Source organism: Petaurus breviceps, unplaced genomic scaffold (genome assembly GCF_028583685.1).
Source record: "Petaurus breviceps papuanus isolate PSGF00001 unplaced genomic scaffold, PetGlider_PUasm1.0 126, whole genome shotgun sequence".
NCBI lineage: Eukaryota > Metazoa > Chordata > Mammalia > Diprotodontia > Petauridae > Petaurus > Petaurus breviceps.
Genome location: NW_027185655.1, coordinates 18,991,888 through 19,014,998, shown reverse-complemented (window position 1 = coordinate 19,014,998; position 23,111 = coordinate 18,991,888). Strand labels below are relative to the sequence as shown.

General features: G+C 35.8%; 1 protein-coding gene across 1 annotated transcript in view; it reads right to left on the bottom strand.

The window, feature by feature from the left end:
- Positions 1–12,153: 12,153 nt before the first annotated feature.
- The window catches only part of PPP3CA (protein phosphatase 3 catalytic subunit alpha), an 87,863-nt gene continuing 76,905 nt past the window's right edge, over positions 12,154–23,111 (bottom strand). Inside the window, exons 10-12 of the mRNA XM_069098439.1 lie at positions 21,235–21,332; positions 17,882–17,911; positions 12,154–14,806 (exon numbers count right to left, since the gene is read on the bottom strand). Coding sequence (XP_068954540.1) covers positions 14,610–14,806; positions 17,882–17,911; positions 21,235–21,332 — 325 coding nt within the window. The 3' untranslated portion in view covers positions 12,154–14,609. The remainder of the gene's footprint in view (positions 14,807–17,881; positions 17,912–21,234; positions 21,333–23,111) is intronic.

The following is a 23,111-nucleotide window of genomic DNA, read 5'->3' as shown; positions in this document are numbered from 1 at the left end:
ATGATATAATTTATAGTGTGAAATCATGCAAGACATATTTCATATTATCCATATTTTTTGAAAAGCAAGAGAGATGAAGTGAGGAAATCATACTTCAATTTATACTCAGAGTTCATCATTTTTCTCTCTGGAGGTAGATAGCATTTTTTAATGCATCATTTGGAACTGTCTTGAATCATTATATAGATCAAAGTAGTCAAGTCTTTCCTAGAGGTTTGAGAATGGTTGGGAGGAGCCATAAGCCCAGTGCACCCTCACAATACTTTGCCTTGGGCCTTCCAGATTACTCCTAAATAGCCTTGGGAACAGGTGAGGCTTATGCTTTAACCTCTAAAAGTATCAGGGTGGGGCTAGTTTAAGAATAGAAAATGAATTGATTTGGCTTTTTGGGTGACTTTCAAAGGAGCCCAAAATATTTATGTAAAGATGAAAGTGCTTTGAAAATGATTGAGAAGATAACAATGGGTTATAAATTTTGAAGTGCTGCTACCCAATGACTCTGGGAAAACTGATGTTGCGAATGTTACCATTTGTAATTGCAAATCCTGATTTGATTTAATTTGGTTGAAGTTTGGGCTTGAATGAAGAAGATGAAAACTTCTCAGTGAATAAGGTTTCTTGTGGGAGCAGGCTGGAATTTTGGTTTCACTCTTCCCCCTTCTTCACTACTGCCACATCAGCTTTAGGCCCCTCCAGGAGTCTTTCCATCCCTTTCCCTTGTTTGCCACACCCTTATCATCATTAGACCCCTTAGGGGTTTTCAGCATCCACCTTTGCTTGCCACCTTTTTCCCTCCCTCAATTTAGTTTGCTAAATAAGGACATGAACATTTCAGTTGTTCAGTACCTTCCCCCTTTCCCTTTCTGTCAATTAGCATTAAGCTCTTAGGAATCTCTTAGAGACTTTCCCCCTTCTTCACTTTATAAGGACATGTACTTTTGCATTGGTTATTCCCATTTTCTGGTTCCTTATCACTGGAGATTTCACACTCAGATTTAAGCCTGCCTCCATCCAATGGGAGAAGGGGCAGCAGTGAGAGGGCTCTTGACTGAGTTAGGGTACAAATTTTTGTTCCCTCTTCAGTAACAAGCCTCCTCTCCCTGATCCATCATGGCAAGGACCGCCCTCTTTCTTGAGAGGGAAGAGAATAAAAATTTTCTGTTTTTATCCTGAGAGACATCCATTTTCTTGATTAAATTTTGAATGGGGTTTTTCACCGCACACAGGCTGAAGCTAAATCATTCATTAAATGCTCTCATTTAAAGTGTGATGTGTTCTCCTATCAGGATAATTGTGATAAATCAGGACTTAATCAAAATACATTTCCTATTTGGCCATAAGGCAATAATGCTTGGAAAAGTCATGGATCAGGAAAACCTGAGTTCAAATCCATTCTCAAACATTTATTGGCTGTAGAAGTTACTTTACCTCTCTTTACCACCTTTCTTTTATCTGCTATTTTTCTCCAGTCAATTCAGTAATGTTTGCCTCTGTGGCCTCATTTAGGTTTTTCTTGGCAAAGATACTAGAGTGGTTTGTCATTTCCGGCTACAGCTCATTTTACATGTGAGAAACTGAAGCAAATAGGGTTAAATGACTTGTCCAGGGTCACACACCTAGTAAGTGTCTCAGAAGATATTTTATTTCAGGAAGATGAGTCTTCTTCACTTCAGGCCTGTGCCACTTAGTTGCCTTCTCTAATCTATAAAAGGAATAATAATAACACCCACTCCCTACAGTTGTCAGGATCAAAGGAAATAATAATTGTCAAGTGCTTAGCACAGCAGCTGATGAAAGGTGAGCACTATATGAATGTTAGCAAATGTAGGCCCTCTATATTGGTCTTGAATGCAATCAATATAGAATGTCATAAGTGATAAAATGAAAGATTTTCTATGTAAGACAATTTGGAGATGCATTCAACTGAATTGATTTTGTCTGACTGGTAATAGTTTTATACCATGTTTTAAATACATAAAATTGTGTCTTTTTTTTAATTTCCCAAATTTTTTCTTGTTTTGTGAAATACTGTTAGAAAAGTAACTTTTCTCAAGCTGAATGCTGCTAGGTTATAAATTTAGCTGTTAAAAGAGTGTGGTAAAAATAAATGAAAACTATTAAATGTTTAATGGGGTATGTTTTGTTCCATAATGAAAAATAATAACAATAACAATAATAGCATGCTATTGGGAGAAAAATATCAAAGATTTCTTTCAGTTATCCTTATCTGTCAGGTTCCTTGGGACTTTCTACTTGAGCAAGGTGCTAAGATATTGACCCCTTGATGACAGCATGTGACAAAATCCTACAATACTGAAGGTTTAAAAATTAGGACCACACCCAGTAAATTATGTGTATGTGTGTGGGGGCGTGGGGGAGAGGGAGGTAGCCTGTAGTAAAAGAGTGAGTTTTATCTGATAGATTATTTGGCTATTGCTTGGAAAAATTATGCAATTGTACATAATAATAAATCATCTGTATTGATGCCAATGTCTTTGAGCCAATTTAGTAAAAATAGACCTTAGCTTCAAAGATTTCATTTTGTTTTCGGAGATAATAGGCAATGTGGATATGTTAGTCTGGAGATTTAAAGTGACCAGAATTTTTTTGGGGGGGAGGGGAGAGTATTTGAGTTCACTATCATGTTGACTCAACTGTACATATGGTTTTATATGTGAAATTCCAAAATGTAATTATTTTTAATTTATAAATGATGGATAAATGAAATATCTTTATATTTGATCATTGTTAACTATTATCAAAAACGTTGAAAAATAATAATAACCCTTGCTGCAATCTGTGACTAGTGAAATTTTACTATTTGAGGTAAAATCTTTTGGGATTTAATTTGATATTATTTTGAGTTTTGATTTCAGGTCTGATTGTCTGGATTGTTATTAAGTCAATAGTCCATTATTCAAAAGGAATACTATGTGCTGTCCAAGGGAGTGTGCTTTGAGAATTGCTACAGGTGTATATCTGTACCTAGGAATGCTGAGGGGAATGACCTTGCTTAGGCAAAGGTGAGATCAATTTATTTAATTTCCATATTGTGTTATTTTCTTTCTGAAAATTTCCCACCTGTTTAAATTCTGTGCCTGGCTTTTGATACCCTGTGAAAAATGTGAGTTTGCTACATGATTAGCTACCAAATATGCTTTGTGCCTGGACTCAAACAGAGTTAAGGGAGTTTTCCCCTTGTTATGGCTTATGTCAGGTCAGTCTGTGTCCTTGAAGGTACAGTTATATTGTAATAAATATGTCCTTCCCTTTCCCTTTTATTTCATATTTCTATATTCAAGGCAGGGTAACAAAAGTTTTTGTTTGCAATACTAAAATTATTTATTAATAGATTAATACTGAAACATCCAAGTTACTATAATAGGATACAAGTAGAAAATCTTACTATTTTGTTCTAAAAGCATAAGCAACTAATTAAATGTTTTCTTGGGCATGCCATTCACTTACTAATAGTTATATGTACATGTATAAGATTAGGTCCTTGAAGTATCTTATTCCTTCAGGTTGATATGAGGGGGCAATATCCTCATGAGGAGGGAATAAGAAAAAGATGTAAAAGTTCTCTAATTAAATGGAGTAGTAAACTTCGAGAAAGCAAAATAATCAAATGGTTTTCTTTAAAGTGTGTGTGTGTGTGTGTGTCTGTGTGTGTGTGATTGCCTTCCAAATGTTTCTAATGGGATCTACAGACTTTGTGTATCTTTCAGTGACAAGTTATTAAAATCAAATTAAATATTTTACAGGTAAATTTGCATGGATAATTATAAAGAAAGTGAAAGTATTTCTCCATTTTCAAGTATCTGTCTCATTTTAAGAGACAGAAGGACTTATTTTCCAAGATATGTCCTCTTTCTTCAGCCTGTGGATGACTTTGTCCATATCAGGTATGGGGTTTAGATAAAGATATGAGAAACTGGTACATAAAAACCTAAATGTTTTGAAGTTTCAGGTGAATTATGGGTTTTTAATTTGTTGCTCTTATAGCTCTGTTGTTAATTGTGTTAGTCTAAAGTTAGAGTTAGTTTTCACAGCATGAAGTAGGTACTAGAAAAGAAAATTTAGGAGGTTGTGCTGAATTTTATTGAGTCTTATTCTGGGCAGCTTTTATCAGAATTTTCCAGTAATCTCTTCAAGTGACTCAGAGCCAGCAAAGCAGATGGTAGGAGAATCTTCCTTCAGAGCTGCTCCAAGAAAGAGGCCTATTCCAGAATATCTAAGAGAAGATATTTCCAAGGACCAGACAACTATATGGGATACCTGGGACTAAAGATGAAAAATGCTGATTAAACGGACATTGGGAGAGGCTTAGCAGGTTACAAGTAGTCTTCATGTTATTTAATTTAATTACTACTTAAATAATTAATTTATTAAATTAAAATTTTAATTTATATTTATATATTTATACAATTAAATTAAAATTTTAATTTATATTTATAAAATTAAATTAAAATTTTAATTTATATTTATATATTTATAAAATTAAATTAAAATTTTAATTTATATTTATAAAATTAAAACAATTTATTAAAATAAATAAAATTAATTATTATTAAATAATAATTTAAATTATTATTTAATAATTAAAAAACCATTACTGTATTACTTTGACTTTTTGTTTCATGATATTTGTTTGCTGAGTTTTCTTGGTAACCTTGGTGACATGTAAATATATCCCTTCTCAAATTAGTCCATGGTGAGTCCTCTAAGTAGTTTGAATTATAGCCTTACTTAGTTTACCTATACAAACTGTTTAACAAGATGTATCTCCTTAGGGGATATATGTGACTCTTTGTGATTCTTCGTGTGTGCATAACCAGATACTCCTCTCACCCCACCTTCCTGATGCCTTTTAAAGTAGACTACCATTCCATCCAGAAATCCCCAATAGATAAAGTGTTTAAATAAGTGGTCCTGGAGCCTGAGGATAAAAGGTGGGGACTTGGATGTTACATTAAAAACAACAAGAGTAATATCATTTTGCCTTTATCCACCATTTTGCAAAGTTAACTTACAACTTCTTTTAAATCACCTGATTTCCAGAAAGTCACAAGACTGTTCAATCCTTGCTCCCATCTCAGTGTCTGCTGATCCCTTCTATCAATAAGAAACAAGGTGACTCAATCTCTGCATCCTCTTTTTTACTCTTTTTTTTATTAACTGTGTAGAAATTTGTTTTACAGTTTCATGTCTTGCCAAATAAATCATTCTTTGGATGAGTCTCAGAATTTTTATTTCTCCTTAATATTTAGGCCTCTTTGAATCTTTGAGATTCAGAGTTTTGGATATACAGGCCCTCTATGAAATCAGGGATAAGGTGCCAGGGACCTAGGAGCATCCAGTACCTTATATATCACTGCTATTTCCTGAGGTTTTTCTAGTTTGTATTTCTTGCAATAATGCAACACTAAAATTCTCCCTTACTATTCTTCCCATTCCAATTAGGAACAAATTCTTATCCAAATCTTTCAATGGTTTTTGTCTTGAACTGAACGATAATCATTCAGTCATGTCCAACTCTTGCCCAGTGTTTCAAAGCTAGTAAATGCCTGAGGCTAGATTTGAACTCAGGTCTTTCTGACTCCAAGCCCAGCATTCTTCTCCACTGAGCCACCTACCTGCATATAGTTTGTTTTAATTGAGGCAATCCTCACCTATCACCACACTTTGGCTCAGAAATCCTTCCTCCTTTACCACTACTCCTCCATCTATCCTAGCTTAAGGTTCTGTTAATTTTATTATTTTTCTATCACTATAATCTTTTTTAACTTTTCCTTTGGCAAGCCCAGATAAAGGTGAGTTTTATAACACTCCTTCTCTCTGTGCCCATGCCTCTATAAGTGAATACTGTTTACCAATTGACCCAGTACAAGATAGATTACATTCTATTCTCCCCCTCTATTTCCCTAGCATATTGCTTATAAGGATCCCCAAGTCCCAAGCTTGCCTCAATTGTAATCAGTGTCACTTAGTCAAATTGGAACTCCAAAGGAATCTGTGCCATATCACCTTCATAATTAAATAATTATCATAATTAAATAATTACCCTGCCATATTATCTTTATAATTGAATATTTACCTTCACAATTAAATAATTTAAGGTTATTTAAACTTCTTTACATAGCCTTTGTCAAATATAATTGAATTTCAAAGATTATGGTCAATTCTTGTTTTCCACAAAAGGATGCTTAGAAGTAATCAGTTCCATTGGAAAATAATTTTATCTTTGCTTTTAACTATGTCATATTCCAATATTGTCTTCCTTTTTTTGTTGCTGATGAGTTGTTTTGTAAGATTCTTGCTTGTGTTCTTTAGTATGTGGTCAATCATTTTTTATGGCCATTTGACGTATTTTCTTATTGATTTGGAAAATCCATATCTTGGCAATGAAATTTCTGAATGATTTAAACCTTGGGAGGTGGCCAGGTAGCATAGCAAGTAAGAGCACTGGCCCCAGAGGGGGATGACCTGGGATCGAATCTGGGCTCAGACACTTAGCACCCACCCAGAAACACCTGGCTGTGTAACCTTGAGCAAGTTACTTAACCCCAATTGCTCAGAGGTGGCCAGGTGGCTTGGAAAAACCTTGGAAATTTCTCTGGTATTGAGCTGTTTACACTATCACAATGTTCTTTTATTTCTAGTTGCAAATAATATTTCTGGGCAATTTTCTTTTATTATTTCTTGGAATTTAGTATTCAGGCTTGCTGCAACATCAATCATTATTAAATTACTCCCTTTTTGCCTCTTTTTCTGGATTATTTTTATTATGGATATCTTATTCAGTTTTCTAATTTTCTGACTTAAAACTTTCCCATAATTTTTGAAATTAAATTTAAAATTATATCTCTTCATCATTTGTTTATTTCACTTCTTTGCTAACCTTTTTTCAGCTTCTGCTGTAAATCACATATTCCCTTTTTGAGCTTGCCATTAAATGTTCTACTGTGGTAATTTATATTTTGATTCAATTATTTAATTAGTCCTAAATACTCTCAGAATTCTCATGGAAATTGTATTCTCTTTCTATAAAGGTTTAGATGTACTTATTTCCAAATTATTCCCTATTTTTGGAGTTTTCTTTTGGCATTCTTTTACCTTGTGGTGCTTTTTTTTTTTAATCTGGTAGCAAGATTGTACAGTGGTTAGAGTGTTGGATCTGAAGTCATGAAGATTCAATCTTTCTGGGTTTAAATCCAGTTTTAGACATTTACTAGCTGTATGACCTTGGTCAATTCACTTAACTCTGTTTGCCTCAGTTTCTTCATCTATAAAATGAACTGGAGAAGGAAATGGCAAACCAATTTAGTGTCTCTGTCAAAAAAATAAAAGCCCAAACAGGGTCACTAGGAGTTTGATAGGACTGAAAAGAAAACAATGAATTGCTAGCTTATATTTCTTCCTCTGACAACAGCCTATTAATATATTTTGACAATTTCTCAATTGGGGAATAGCTGTTATTATTGCAAACTTTACTATATATTTTAGAAATGAAACCTTTATCAGAGAAACTTGATGCAAAAATCCCCCCACCCCCATTTCCTGTTTTTGTTTTCTAATTTTAGCTGCATTGGTTTTGCTTCTTCAAAATTTCTTAATTTTATATAATCAAAATTATCCATTTTACATCCTTTGAATCTCTCTATCTCTTGTTTGGTCATTAATTCTTCCTTTTATGTATATACCTGACAAGTGATTTGTTTTCTATGAGTGTATGGGTGGATCAGCTGCTATTTTATTTCTTTGTAGTAGGAATAAACATTCATATAGTGCCTCCCATGTGCCAAACACTATTATCAAGACTTTTACAAATACGTTATTTGAGATATCCCATAATAACTCTGGGAGATAGGTGCTATTGTTACTCCCATTTCATAGTTGAGAAAACTGAGGAAAACCCAAGGTTAAATGACTCACCCAAGGAGGGTTGTATATCTAGTAGGTGTCTGAGGCTAGATTTGAACTCGTCTCCCTGAATCCAGGTCTATTGCTTTACCCACTGTTCCAGTAACTCTTTCTAGTATAGTTTTTCTCTATGGCATATAACTTGAAATGCATATAAGGCCAGTCTTCTCTCTTCCGCATCATTTTTAGTTTAAAGAAAATTTATTAGAGTTGTAAGACAAATGGAAAATAAATTTTCACTAGCTTTTATTAGGTATACTTCATCTCTGATTGGGAATCTGTAATTCCAGTATTTTAAAGAATGGTCCAGAATCCAAATACCATTTTCATATATCATCTTCTTGGCCATATGTTCACTTCCAAATTTAACTTCTTCTCTTCTGTAGCCTTTGCTTTCAACAGGAAACAGCAAGGAAAAGACAACCTGTGTTCTTATGGTCTTCATTTTCTTGAATGTTTTTTATCATTATTGGCAATAATTTTAAGATCCATTCAAGCTCTGATTCTATGGCCCTATGGATGAATATGGAATGGCTGAATTTCATGCATATGGGAGAAGGGGAATTCTTGGACAGAGGGACTTTTCTAGCATTAGTGTTTGCTCTCCATACTAGTAAGAACAGTCCTGTCCATTAATGTTTATAAATGTTGACAAAGTTTAAAGCAAATACTTATAAACAATTCTGGCATCCTAGGCTGCATTTAATATGAAGAAAGAAAGAAATTCATATATATATATATTTATATAAATTTTGACCTCTATACTTATGACAGTTCCGAAGCAATGGCCCTAGTAACATCCTATTATATCTAAATAGTTGAATCAATGTTTACTTTGGATGAATGTAGGGAGATCTATAACCATTGCTATCCTAAAGTAGGAAATGAAGTCACTAGTATATTTAATTAACATCCTAGGAATATAGTTTATTTTTTTAACTCTATAAAAGATGAGAAGAAACTGTTCAAATGTTCTTCATTTAATTATAACCATCAATTCATAATGTATAACCAACAGATTAGAATTTACACTTACCTTGAAGATATACTTAAAAATACTCAATCTTTCCGAAAGGAAACAATGAAAAACTAAAATAGAAAGGAAACATAATTTTGCATTTGAGTATTACTTGACCAAAATGTCCTAGCCCTGTGATTTTATAAAACTGGGAGAGTAATTAATGTTCTATAGTATAGAGTGGATTTATCAATCAGTTAATTTTTTTGTTTAAATCTTCTTTAAGTGAACAGATTTCATAAGTTCAAGCCTAGCTTCTGATTCTGAGAAAATTCTTCTGGAAGATCCAAAAGAGATGATCACATGACCCTGCAGGCCCTGTTGAAATAGCTTCATTGGAAAGGGAGTTGTTGAATTCTTAATCTTTATAAAAATCCTCCTTAGGCTGAGACGAAACTTTTTGAAATTTCAATTCTTTGGGTTTACCCTGACTATGAAAGTCCTTCAGATATTTGAAAATTTGTGTTGTCTTTCTTTAGTCTTCTCTTCCCCAGTTCCTCAATTACTGCTTATAAGACTTAGTTTCTAGACTAAAAACAAACTTGTCATCCTTTTCAAATGCCCTCTAGTTTGTTAATGTCTTTAAAAAAAAATGACACTCAAAAACATACATATATTGCCCCTCTGGATATGTTATTATTTATTTCTGTAGAATTGTATACAAATTAATTTTTTGGGGGAAACTTTTTCAGTGAATGTATTAGTAATTATTGAATAGATTATAAATCAAAATGCATGTGCAATAAAAGTTATGTAACAAATGGAATAACTAAAATGGACTTTTATGTTAAGGCAGAGAATAAATCAGTGTTTACTTTGGATGCATGTAGGGAGATCTGTAATCATTACCATCCTAAGGTAGGAAATCAGCCCCTTTCTTACAGTACTGGGGGAAAGAAATGGAATACAAGGCACAAAAATGATTAACTTTAGTCCTTGGGGTCATCAGGCCTTCAAATTGGCTGTGATAGCCCTGTAGGGCAGCAAGTTAATTCTGGGGCTGCTTTGCTTGGTAAACATATCTGGGAGGCCTCTTCTACATCCCTCTCATGCTCATAGAGCAGAGAACTGAGGCATACAGTTAGAGTCAAAGTGGGATGATGTAGGAGAGCTACTAAATGCTTTCTATACCCATCCTTCTTCACTATTGTCCTACTTACAAGCTTACTAGCATCCTTGAGAATCTATGGAGGATGTGCTATGGCGGCAGCTTATTGGAGAAAAAAAAGAATGAATCGTCTCAGGACAGTGGGTAGACAATGAAACTTGGGTAGTAGAAACCTCAGCATCAAAAACTGGTCCCAGGCTGTGTGGCTGCTAAATCACAGAAAGGACAGAGCGCCATGTTTGGGGTCAAGATGACCTGAGTTCAATCTGGCTTCAGATTGATCTCCCTGTATGACTCTGACCAAGTCCTTCAGTTTCTATGTGTCTGTTTATTCAACTGTAAAATGGGGACAATAATAGTGTTTGTGTCCCAGGGTCCTGAGGATCAAATGAGAGATTTGTAAAGTGCTTAGAACAGTGACAGTAATGTAGTACGTGCTTAATAAATACTTGGTTTTTTTTCTTTTCCAAGTTACACTTTCCAGTGTTATTATATATTATTTTTCTTCTAATCCATGAGCGTCTTTTGGTTTCTCATAAACCATATTCTGTCTCTCATCTCTGTATCTGTGTACTTGTATTGTCTATCCCTCGTGACTGGAATGCACTTTTCTACCTCTTATCATTCCTTATTTCCTTAAAGACCCAGTTAATGCATCACCTTTCACAAGAAGTCTATCCACATTCTCTCTTTCCCCCCTCTCCCAGTTTATGGTTCTTTTCCTTCCAAAATTACTTTATATACATATATATATATTATATATATGTATGTATGTATATATATGATAGTTATGTACACATTATCTTTCTTGATAGGATGTAAATTGTGTAATCTCCTGGAGTGCTGGGAATATTTCATTTTTTCTTTACATCACCAGTATCTAGGGCACTGCCTGGCATTAGTGGGAGTTTCACAAATGCTTGTCCCTCTGATAACTGACTTCCTTGGCTTCCTCTAGTCCCAGTTAAAATCCCACCTTCTATAAGGAGTCTTCCTTAAGTCTTTATTCCAGTGACTTGCTTCTGTTAATGATTTCCTATTTATCCTGTATATAGTTTTCTTTGTATATATCTGATTGCATGTTGTGTCCCCCATTAGATCGTAAGCTCCTTGTGGTCAGGGAGCATTCTTTGCCTCTTTTTGTATCCTGAGCACTTAGTAATAGTAGGCTTTTAATAAATGTTTATTGAGTCCCACAGAAGATATGTACACATATGTAGCTTCCTTAATTATATCAATGGTTAAGGGAAAGAGAGGACAAATCAATGTATTTTGTTAATCTTATCTTGTCCACACCTACCACTGTTCATTTGTACCTCAATCTGCTACCCCCATGCTCTGTTTGATATATTTTTATCTTTTAAGGCCCAGCCCCACTCCCATGTTGCCTTTCCAGAGCCCCCAATCTAGAAAGAATCCTCCCCTCACAGTTTGACCTCTCCTACACATTTTATCATTTCTTATCTTGGATTATAGTTATTTGTGAACATGTTTCTTTCTTCCCCTCCTCCTTCCCGTTAAGCTTTCAAACCTCTGAAAGGAAGAGACTGTCATATTTTGATATCTTTATATCCAAAGTATTCAGAACAGTATCTTGTATGAATCAAGAACTTCAACTCAAATTGAATTGAATTTTCCACCCATCCTATCCTCTTGGGAATAGAGTTTGTCTTTTTCTCTAGGAAAAGGATATAGGAAAGGATAATGGTGGGGAAAAAATTGTGGGCTGAAAAATCAGTGGACTCTTCTTGCTCCAGGTCCTAAAGAGGCTAGATAAAACAGAAACATGAAAGCCTTCCCTCCACCCAGGATGGATGCCTACACCCTCTGCCCTTTACCTCCCCATCTGTGTTTGTGTAAATCTTGGCCTCTGCAAATTCATTTCCCAAGAACTCATTAGTATTAGCGATTCTGAAACCCTACATCCTGTATAGGGCAGGAGCACGAAAAGGACTGATTGGCAGGGACTTTCAGTCTTCGAGAAATAGCTTCAGTTCTGCCAATCTCTTTCTTTCAAAGTCCAAATAATATTGTATCTCTTATAGGTGACTCTTTCTTTCCTAAATGATGCCCCAAAAGATCAAGCAATACTCACATCAACTGCTTCTTTTGTTTTTAATGTCAAATGTTTATTTCTATGTCATAATTGCCTCAAGCACAATTTTTAAAGGAAAAGAATCAAAGAGGAAAGAAAAGGGTTTTTTTTCTTATTTTTCATGATATTTTCTCTGTAGCTAAAATGGAGGAAAAGAAACATCACGGTACCATAAGCATCATTGCTTTCATACTGTTCTAGAAAGCTGCATCTAAATATTTTCTGTGGATGTCATTTTTGAGTCAATATCAATTTTAAACAGGGGCAAAATGGTTTTCTGGATTCGGGAAATTTAGCTGGGGTATATACCCTTGAGCAAAGAATATATTTGTGATATGTCAGATCTTGTTACATTATGAACAATAAGTGCCGTGTTCTGATAACTTTAATGTGATGGGTATATTATATATTGCATAAAACAAAGAACACCAGAAATGAACAATATTAGGAACAAAAATTGAAATTTGATCTATCTTAAATCTTCAGTGATTAACCAGAGTGCCAATATACCAATTTCCTACCAATACAGGGACAACTTTTTCTTCTGAGAAGGAAAGTGTCAATTCACACTTTTCTTTAAGGGCCATAGAATCCAATACAACTGCAACAACCTGATAACAAATTTGATTTGTTTTTTAATTTGAAAAAAAAATCATAGATTCATGATCAGCTGCCACATTGAAAGGAGCCTCTGGGTCTTGTTTTTCTGAACAGAATTCTTTCTTTTTAGAGTGGGATAACACCACCCAGAAGGTATAATGAAAGCATGCACCATGCCCACCAGGCCCCAGGAAGCCTGCTCCAAGTAAAATAGGGGATGCTTGGTACTGGGCCTAACACCTGGGAGGATACATGGTGGGTGTATACACAAAGACCTTCAGGAGAGACTCAGTGGACAGGAGGAGAGTTCTTTAAGTTCATGCACATTTTATTGAGTAGTAATATAAAATGCTTTTTTCATCGTTACAAGTGCATGCTTTGATTGCCAACATTTCAGAAGTCAAATTACAAAGGCAAGGCTTTAGGCTGTAGTGAATTACTTGGGCACTTATACATTTGTTAAAAAATATCAATGGACTTTTTTTGTTGTTGTTTTCAGAATGAACCAGTTGTAACCCATTAACTGATATACAAAGGGAAAAAAGTGAAAAAAATTACACATTTTGTGGCACGTGACAGAACAGAACAAAATGACTAAACCATTATGACATTAACAGTTACCATGCATTTAGTTTCACATGTAACTACAAACTTATTTAAATTTCACAAGGTTTGCTAAACATGCTAACCATTTATATGTGCACTGACAAGCTTATGTTAAAAACTTTTAAGAATACTCTCCCCTTTAGATTTTTTTCAAAGCTTTTTTTGATTACAAAATTTCAAAGGCATTAAGCATTTTTTAGAGAATATAAAGTACGCCATTATACATACATTTCCAGTATAAGTCAGACCACTAAGCGCATTACAGTCCCATACAGGCCTATATAGCCATTTTTTTTTTCTTAAAAAACATGCATAGGCAGATTTTTACAGAATATAGATGCTTTGCACTGCACTTAATATGGTGTCTTGTTCACTATACTTAAAAATGCACCACTCATAAATATTTAAATTCAGCAAGCCACAACCAAGATTTGATTTACCAAAGGAAAAAAAATCTAAATATAAACAGCAAAAAAAGATAGATGTAATTATTCCAGTTTTTTTTAAACTTAAAGGGAAAAAAAAAGATATTCATTGCCAAATGAGTAAGATAAGTGTAATATTGAAAGAAGGGCATTCAAGCACACTAAAGAAACCTGAGGTAAGCATAATCTGTACAAAATTAAACTGTCCTTTTTTTTTGGCATTTTTAACAAATTTGCAACATTCTTTTTTTTTCCTTTTTTTTAAAGACTGCCTAATTCAGTTTATAGCCATTGTCTGACAAGAGTAGCAAAACATTATCAATAAATAGTCCTTATTTAGTTTGTACATCATTTTGTTAAAAATGTTTGATGTCATCCATAGTTTAGTGCTGCAACTGTAAACGTACAAGAGAGTAAGAAATTAGACAAAGTTTTCATATCCAGTAACATAATAAGAGACCTTTCCATAATCTTTCTAGGAGTTCCCAATGCAATAGGAAACTGTGTTCATTCCCTTCATTTTGTAGTACACCCCAGTCTTAGCATTCTTTTGCTTTTTTTTTATAAGCATTTTTAAAGGCCTATCCCAAGGAGGTGTTTACAGCCCCCCAACCCAAATCCATCAAAATGTAGTTTACTATCTCTTTTCCTAGCTGATATTGTAAACTGAATCCAACACCTGGCCCCCAGAGCAAGTAAACTACAATCAGAGGCAAAACTACCCAACTGCTGATGCGCAGTAATCCCCATCATGCCCTGCAGCTCAAAAAAAAAAAGAAAGAAAGAAAGGAAGGGAGGGGGGAAGGAAAAGAAAGAAAAGTGGACGGGAAGTGGTCACTGAATATTGCTGCTATTACTACCATTGCTGTCAGTGCCATTAGTCTCTGAAGAGATAGCCTTGTTGATGGAGTTAAGGTTGGCATCAGAGGGCATTGCATCTCTGCGAGGAGGCATCCTCTCATTAATTCGGTCTAGGCCCTTGGCCTCTTCGAAGCTAGTGATCTTATGTTGTGGTGAAAATCCTTTGATAGCTAAACAGAAGATCATTAAAAAACAAAACAAAACAGGAGAGTTAGTCTGAGGAAAAGGAAATGACCCCACGACATATCATATCACTTATCGATTGTTCAGTGAGGGAAGGATTCCTTTAGTGGAGAACAAAGTGACAGGACCTGAAGACGACACGACAGACTCCTTACCATACCGGGAGAAAACTTAAAGGTTTGAAAACAGCCAATGTCTCTTGCCAACCAAAGTGTCCTCTTGAACAAGTCAAACTGTAAACATTTTTTTCTTGTCTTCATGAGTTCAGCTCAAAGAACTCTGGAGTGGACAGGTAAGTAAGACTAGCCATCAGGAACAGTTCTTAAGGCACAGCAATGATGGTCCACATCATTTGGCATGGTGTGAAAAGCTCCAAACTCAAAAGAAAATATTTTTGCTTTCTCCACCCCACCTCCCCTCAGTTGGGTTGAAGGGGTGCCTATGAATGCAACAGTATTCCTTGTTTTGTTAGAAAGCAAAACTAAGCAAAATTGGGAAGAGTCTAGAGCAGAGGAGAGGGAGAACTGGGAAACAAGTAACTCTTGAGCCTTCCCTTGATATCTCGTAATCCCAGAAAGAAATCTTTGCCAAACAGCAGTTAACTCAAAGGGAAATGGAGAAGAATGAAACTACTCAGCTGTTTTCCCTGCTTAACTTTGGCAAAATGTGGAATGGGTGACAGTGAGAAGAAACCTCATAAAAATCGAGATCAATCAAATCAGTGAGTTGAAAAAAAAGAAGAAAAAAAAAGCCTGCCCTTCAGCAGTGATATGAACAGTCCAAACTGATGTCACCAGGTATCCATTACTACCTGATTCAAAGGGGAAAAAATCAACCCAAAATAACCTACTTCTAAGAGGATTTCTAAACAAAGGTATTTTGAAACTAAGGAAAATAGAGGAGGAAATATTGTTGATAGCTTTTAAGCTTAAGCCTAAAGAACTGGATTTGGTTTTATCCATATCAATTAAGTCTGCTTCTCCTGATCCTCAATGTGCATGAAGATAAGGCATTTATACAAATATAACTGATAAGTCATGGAATAAGGACATCAACAAGGGAACTAAACTTCCAAATATTTAATGGGGAGCCAATGACGTCAGTTTGTTCTAAATCCTGTGAAGAACATGCCAGATAATCAAGGGCCAATCACCAATGCTGACTTGAGCTACACTGTTCCATGAATCTCTTAAAGAAGATTTCTGGGTACCGTTATCTCACTCAAGTTGGACATGAGAGCAAGAAAAGCACCTTGGGTTGACATTTTGTCAATTTTCCTATGCAAATATGCAGTACCCTTCCATAAGTAAGAAAATATGGAAACATATTTGTTCAATAGAGTAGATGGTACATATTTACATTTTTAAAAAACTGGTAAAGCATCATGGTGATTAGTCAATTGTAAGAGGAATGTGGGGAAATGAGGAAAGACCAAGGCCCATAGCAAAGCTTCTCAATTCTTCTTTAATTTAGAAATAAATCATGTGAAAGCAAAAGATGTCTAATGAGCCCCCAACTTGAAGCCTAAACAAATTATTTAAGGATGGTATTAAGTGGATCTACTCTTTTGCTAAACTACTATGAAATACTTTAGCATTTTTACAAAAAGAGACAAGCTTCCATAGCAATTATAACTTATCAAATAATTTTGTTATTTAAAGTAGTAAAAGTGGAACCCTTGGGTTATAGTAGCCAACCAATGTTTGTGGCAATTAAAGATAAAACTTGTTTTTAGTCCTGTAATGGGGCTCCATAGTCAAGTTTTGGGTTCCAAGAGGGTTTAATATCTCTCCTAGTGATGAAGAATGTGCTGTGCTGTAGCTGCTGGTCAGACAATGAGTATTAGCAATTTACATTGGTAGTATACTTAACACGACACAGAGTCACAGAAACCACAGAAAACAGCCAAACTATTAACGAGAATGCACACTGCAGATTAGAATTTGCCATTAGGAATAGATAATTCCCACATAAATAGCAGCTTACTGACTGCTATTTAGGAAGCAGTTGTATTTTCTCTTACTATGCTATCATTTTTTTTTCCCACTGTTTCAAAATCATTACCAAATTCAAAGCATCTAAAGTAACATTTTCACATCATACCAAGGGACTATAACTACACAATTTGGGGGAAAAGAAAAAAAAAGTCATCTTGCAAGAACAAAATACAACTGAAGAATTTGTTTTAAAGGGGAACTTTACATTCTTCTCTTAAATTTCTTCATATAAAATAAATATGTTAAAATGTATTTCCATTAAAAAAATATCATTTAGTATTTAAAGAACACTAGATTAAATCACAGTAATAAGTCAAGGAGCAAACTTGGTTTTCCAAAAACTCCTGAAGGAAGGGGTCTGTGTTCTGTCCCTCACAGTACCTGGCTCAGTGCATTGCATGGAGTGGGCTCTTAATAAATGATCTTTGATTGATTTTCCTCAGTAATAAGCTTCTTCCACGGCAGCCAGACATCTTTGGTCTTTCTCTATGATTTGGCTGGTGCTAATTGTTCTGCTACTATAACTATACCATAGGTTACCATTGGATATGACCAGCAGAAAGAAACATCAAAGAAGCACCATTTCAATGAACTTTTTACTAGAGTCCTCTGAAGTCTGTGTTTAACTGTTTTCTCACCTTTTTTTTTTAATCATGGCTGGATGAAAAAAAAAATTGATTTGAAGGAGGACCATGGTTCCACCCTAAGAATAAGGCTTTTCAGGTTTGTATGAGATCAACCTTTACTATTATTAGCTGCCATTAGCTCCCACCCCACATCAGGCATGCATCTTTTTTTTTTCCTTTTCATATGATGATATTGGGTAAAATGTACACAAATTAGAACATCAGAACTTTAAGGAAAAAAACAAACCATAGAAAAGACACTTTCCCCTTTAAAGCAAGAACATATTGGTTAATACTGAGCCACAACTGTTAGCCCAACACCCACACACTCTGTACAAGCTACAGCAAAAAGAAAGAGAGAAAGAAAGAAAGAAATGAATACACCCAGCAGAGCCCTTATCTGTTGTAGGCACAACAGAAAGGGGACTGGCCAATTTACCTTCATCAGCCTCAATAGCCTCAACAGTAGCTGAAGAGAAGAAAGGGGGTGCAAAACGAATGAGAAAAATGAGCAGAGGATTGGTAATTCTAAGAACAAGTCAGTGAAGAACAAAAAGAGCTAATAAACTGAGGTTACTATAAGGGCTGGAATCTAGCACAGAAGACAACATAGAAAAGCTACAGAAACAAAATCAGTTTTATCTCCAGGTTGACCTATGCTTTGGGACATTATCCGTTTTGGTCACTGGAGAATTTTCAGATCATTATTAACCTTTTAGAAAAGTTGGGAGAGTTAGGTTTTTTCTTTTTTTTTTCAGGGGTAAGGGGAGCAACATATTTTTTTAAGGGAAAAAAAAAGACATTCCCCTAAAATGTACATCTGATCCACAAAGTTCACTGGCAAAACCCTTCAGTTTTTAATGAGAATAAATTGATTTATTTACGTGTTTAAAAGCCCAAAGGAAAGGCAGGGACCTAGAGGCTGTGGCCTAAAGCCACGTATATACGACTTCTAAATAAATATTGGCAATTTCGGGTAGTGGAATGTAGACTTAGGGGAAGAAAAAAAAAAGTACACATAACTTGCCATGGTTACTCATATACTTGTTACCCCTGAGTTTTTGAACCCCACACCCCATCCCAAATAGAAATCACACCCAAATACCCTGGGGGAAAAAATCATATATAAAATGGGGAAAGATGATGTTAACAGTTTCTTCTTTCTTGTTATCTAGAAACATAGTCACTTTCCTTTCCATTATTAGGCGAGCATCATTGTTAAAAAAAAAAAAAGAGTAAGATTAAAAATTAAGGGACTGGGATGATAATAGCAGAATTTGAATGAAATTCTAGGTATTCTGTTACCCCCTCCTCCCCCAGAATGTTATATAGGAAGAACCCCAAGCTATAGCTGCTATTTTTTATAATGGGAGGGGCAATAGAGTCTATAATCATACATGTTATTTATTCTATTTATCCTGCCTCCCAAGATAACTGATTTGCCTCAGTTATCGAAAATGCAAAAAAGAAAAAGAAATTCTTTACTTCCACCAAGTTTTAGTATTAAAATTCTCTCCCCCAAATTTTTATTTGCATTTTTTTTCCTTTCATTCCTGGTTTGGAAACAGAGTGCCCATGAGATCGGTCAGCAAGAAAGCAGTCAGCTTAGCTGTTTGTGCTTTAATTCCTGATGAGAAGCCCCACAGCCCTTTCCTGAAAATCAAGGGATCAGAAGAAAATGAATCTTGAATTTGTGATACTGGTTATGGCTTAAAATCAAAACTAAAAGGCTTATATGCTCAAGACCAAAAGCACATTTGGTGTATCTTTTGGTCATCCAAAATTAAAAAAAAAATATGCAGCCAACCAATGGATTAAAAAAAATGAACAGATTTAAAAGGAATGTAGTAACTTGGGTGAAAAATGAAGGTGAAAATCTGGAAACAAAATAAAACAAAGAATTATCGTAAAAACTTAATGTTAAGTATGAAGATAAAACTTTGGAACTACACCAGCACTATCGCCCAGAAATAAATAATGCCTCCTTCCCCTCTCCCCCATTCAATGTGCCCTATGGAAATCACTGGACATATATATATATATATATTTTTTTTTTTTTTTTGGTAATGTGTATGTTATTTCTCCAAATGTGTTTAACAAAAACTATGTCAATTTCAGCATTGGTTGCTGTGCACTTTGTGCCAATTAATGATGCACGTACAGTAATATTCTACTGAGCAGGAATGCTGCAGTGTGAGAGATTTTGTGGGTTTTTAAAAGTCATTAGAATAATTCTTTTCAGCAATAAATTAGAGGGTAATTTGCTGCTCTAATACTATGTATTTTTCCAACTGTGGATTAACAGTTTTTGTCTTTGAGTAGAACAATGGCATTGCCTTAGGGCCAAATTCAAACGTAAATCAAAGGGAATTAGGCACAGCTAGGGAAACAATGCCCTAGCCCTGTTAGTACATCTACAATCTCTCTTACTAAGTATAGCTGGTGCCTTCCCTCTATGATCACCTGCAGTCTATTCTACAGCTCTCTTACTTGTCTGTCTTCAATTGTGTGTTGTTTCCTCCATTAGTCTGAGCTCCTTGAGAACAGTGACAATTTGTCTTTCTTTGGACCAGCCTTGGCATGGTGGTGTGTATACAGCAGGTGCCTAATAAATGCTTGTTGACTTGACAAATTTGAACATTACTTTTTTCTCGGCTCACACATCACTAAAAAAAACTTAACCATCAGAATACCTGTATCTTGTTGGTTAAGAAGGCAGAGATTGGGGAAAAAAAAAAAGAAAGAGAAAGAGAACCCCAAGGAAGAAACAGGAAAATAAGCAAGAGGCCGAGACTGTGTTGCCAATATAGCTTTTTCTTTTCCCCTCCTTTCCAGGTTCCAATTAATAGCAAAATAACAAAAATCATAATAATAAGCTTGTCGGTCATGCATGACGATAATAATTATCAATAACAATACAGATTCTAAATTGAACAGTAGAAAGTAAAACCACATATTCTCACCCAGGTGCTGGGACCTAGAGGCAATGCGCACAGATGTTATGGTCGTCATGCGATTTACATCATAACTTAAATATCAAGAAATTTGGTTCTGTTTTGGTCTAGTCCCTAAATGGTGTGCTTATGAAGTGAAAACACACTGGCTCCTGACCACTTTTAATTAAAATAGAGAGCAAAAATCAATGTTCTTTTTATGGGATCATTTAAAGTCGCCCACCACAGCTAACTTCAGAGATGGATTTTAGGCTCAGTCTACAGTTGGCTGGACCTCGAAATGGTCCAGAACTGATCAATTAATTCAGTCAAACCACCAATCCAAGTAGCGATGATTTAGGAAAAAATATAGACATATAGATACATATGTACACACTGCTTTGTTTTGACTAGTTAATTCATTTAAAATTCAAGTTGCTATGACCAAAAGTGAAGAAAAGAGTAGTTTTAGAGACATTTGATAGCTTGGCCTGAATCTCTCTCTCTCTCTCTTTTTTTTTTTAGTGTCAAATAGAAGCGCAGTCATGGGGAGAGATAGCCCAACCGTGTGGTTCGGAAGGCTGAGACCCACTTTCTCCCATTGGCAGACTTCTGGGATGAGGGTTTTCTTGGCATGGGGAGGGTTGTGATGAACTGAGGACAAGCTGAAAGAAGTACCTCCTGAGGAGGAGTGGGGGCCCTGTGTTTGTCTTGGAGGGTTTGGGAAATTCTTTTATGGAAAGTCATGTTTCTTTTTTCTTTTTTTTCCCCTTGGCCTTTAAAACCCCCCCATTTTGGATGCTGCTGCTGCTGGGGGCAGGGTGACGTTCAGACAGACGCACTGGCGGGGCCTGCTTACCGCTCTGTAGGGTTTGTTTTCCTCCAGAGAGCACCCCGCTGGGAAGCATTCCCGTGGGAGTCAGGCCTTTCAGAGTCAGCACACTCTCACTCTCCTCTCTGGAGGGGACAAAGAAGACAAAACCATCACCTCGTTTTGTTTCCTCCTTTTTCCTTCTCTCTACAGAAAAAGGAAGAAGCTGTGGAAAGACAATGTGTTCAGGTGTTGACTTGAATGTTGCTTATATTATGTCACCACTTAGTCTTGCCTATGAGCGTGCTTCAGATAGAAATAATAGGGTATGGACCAGGAAAGCACAGGATGGGTGGTGTGGGTAGGTTTTGGAGTGAGTCAAAGAAGGGAGCACCCATAGCAATCTGAAATTATAGACTGAGAGCTGGGAGAGACCTTGGGGCTCTCAACTCCCTTATTTTATTTTATAATGTATTTATTGCTTTTTTGGAGGAAGGAAGGTAGGGCAATTGGGTTTAAGTGACTTGCCCAAGGTCACACAGCTAGTTTTTATGTTAAGTGTCTGAGGCCACATTTAAACTCAGGTCCTCCTGACCCCAGGGCTGGTGCTCTATTCACTGTGCCACCTAGCCGCCCCAACTTCCTTATTTTATAGCTGAGGAAACTGAGGCCCAGTGATTTGAAGTTCCCACGGATGACCCAACTACGATTTGAACATGGGTCTGCTAACTCAAAGTCCATTGTCTTTGTGACTGTACAAATTCCTATCATTGCCATGACAGGAAGATTTTAACTTTTAGAACAGCCCTGGTGCCAAGTTGTCTGGATAGTGGAGGAGGGGAGTGAATAAATCCTCACCTAAGCCCTCTCTGTCTATTGGCCTCAGACACTGGATTATTTTATCCTCTAATTCACCAGGACTCCAGGGCCCAGTCATAATTATGCTACCTACTTCACAGGATTGTTAGGGGAAAAGCTTTTAGTAAATTTTAAAATACTATAGAAATGTGAACTTTTGTTGTTGGTGTTTGGGTCCTGCAGGGACGTTGACCATTTATTTACTGGTACTACATAGCCTCTTAAGGCAGTGCAGTATAATGGATAGGGAAAGCCAGCCTCTAAATCAGACTTGGGTCTTGCTAGTGAGCCCCTTCCTCTCACTGTTTGTAGAACAAGAAAGGACTAGCCAAGAGAGAAGAGAAGAACCGGTCACTGGACTCATGCTCTGTAGGCATGAGAAAAAGTCTGGCAGCAAAATCAGAGTCGAAGCTTTTGGCTAAATTTAGGATTTGAGATTATACAATATAGGTGTGATTTTTTTTCCCCTTGCCTCTCCTGTTCCTCATCAAAACAGATCACTGAAAATTGATTATATAAGTCACATGCTCAACTACATCCTTCTAACTTAAAAACAAAAGTCTTTTGAGGGGATTAAAGTTAAGTTGCATTGATTAGGAACAGAGGGCTGCATTCAGCAAAGAACTTTGCCATCATCTTCAGGAAGGCCATTTTTTCCTGAAGTCTTAAAGGGTGTTTTTGGAAAATCTGCTTTATAACAAAAGGGGGGGGGTTTCATACTCTTTTAAATATGAAATATTAGACAGAAATTTCCTAAAATATTAGGTAGTCATTTGTTATTCTTCTTAAAGATTTATTGGAATAATATAGCTGATGACTCTGAAGTCTTGCTGTTCATTTTCTGGAATTTTAGTTAAAGAAATCTGAGGCTTTCTTTTCCTTCCTTCCTTCCTTCCTTCCTTCCTTCCTTCCTTCCTTCCTTCCTTCCTTCCTTCCTTCCTTCCTTCCTTCCTTCCTTCCTTCCTTTCTTCTTCTTCTTCTTCTTCTTCTTCTTCTTCTTCTTCTTCTTCTTCTTCTTCTTCTTCTTCTTCTTCTTCTTCTTCTTCTCTCTCTCTCTCTCTCTCTCT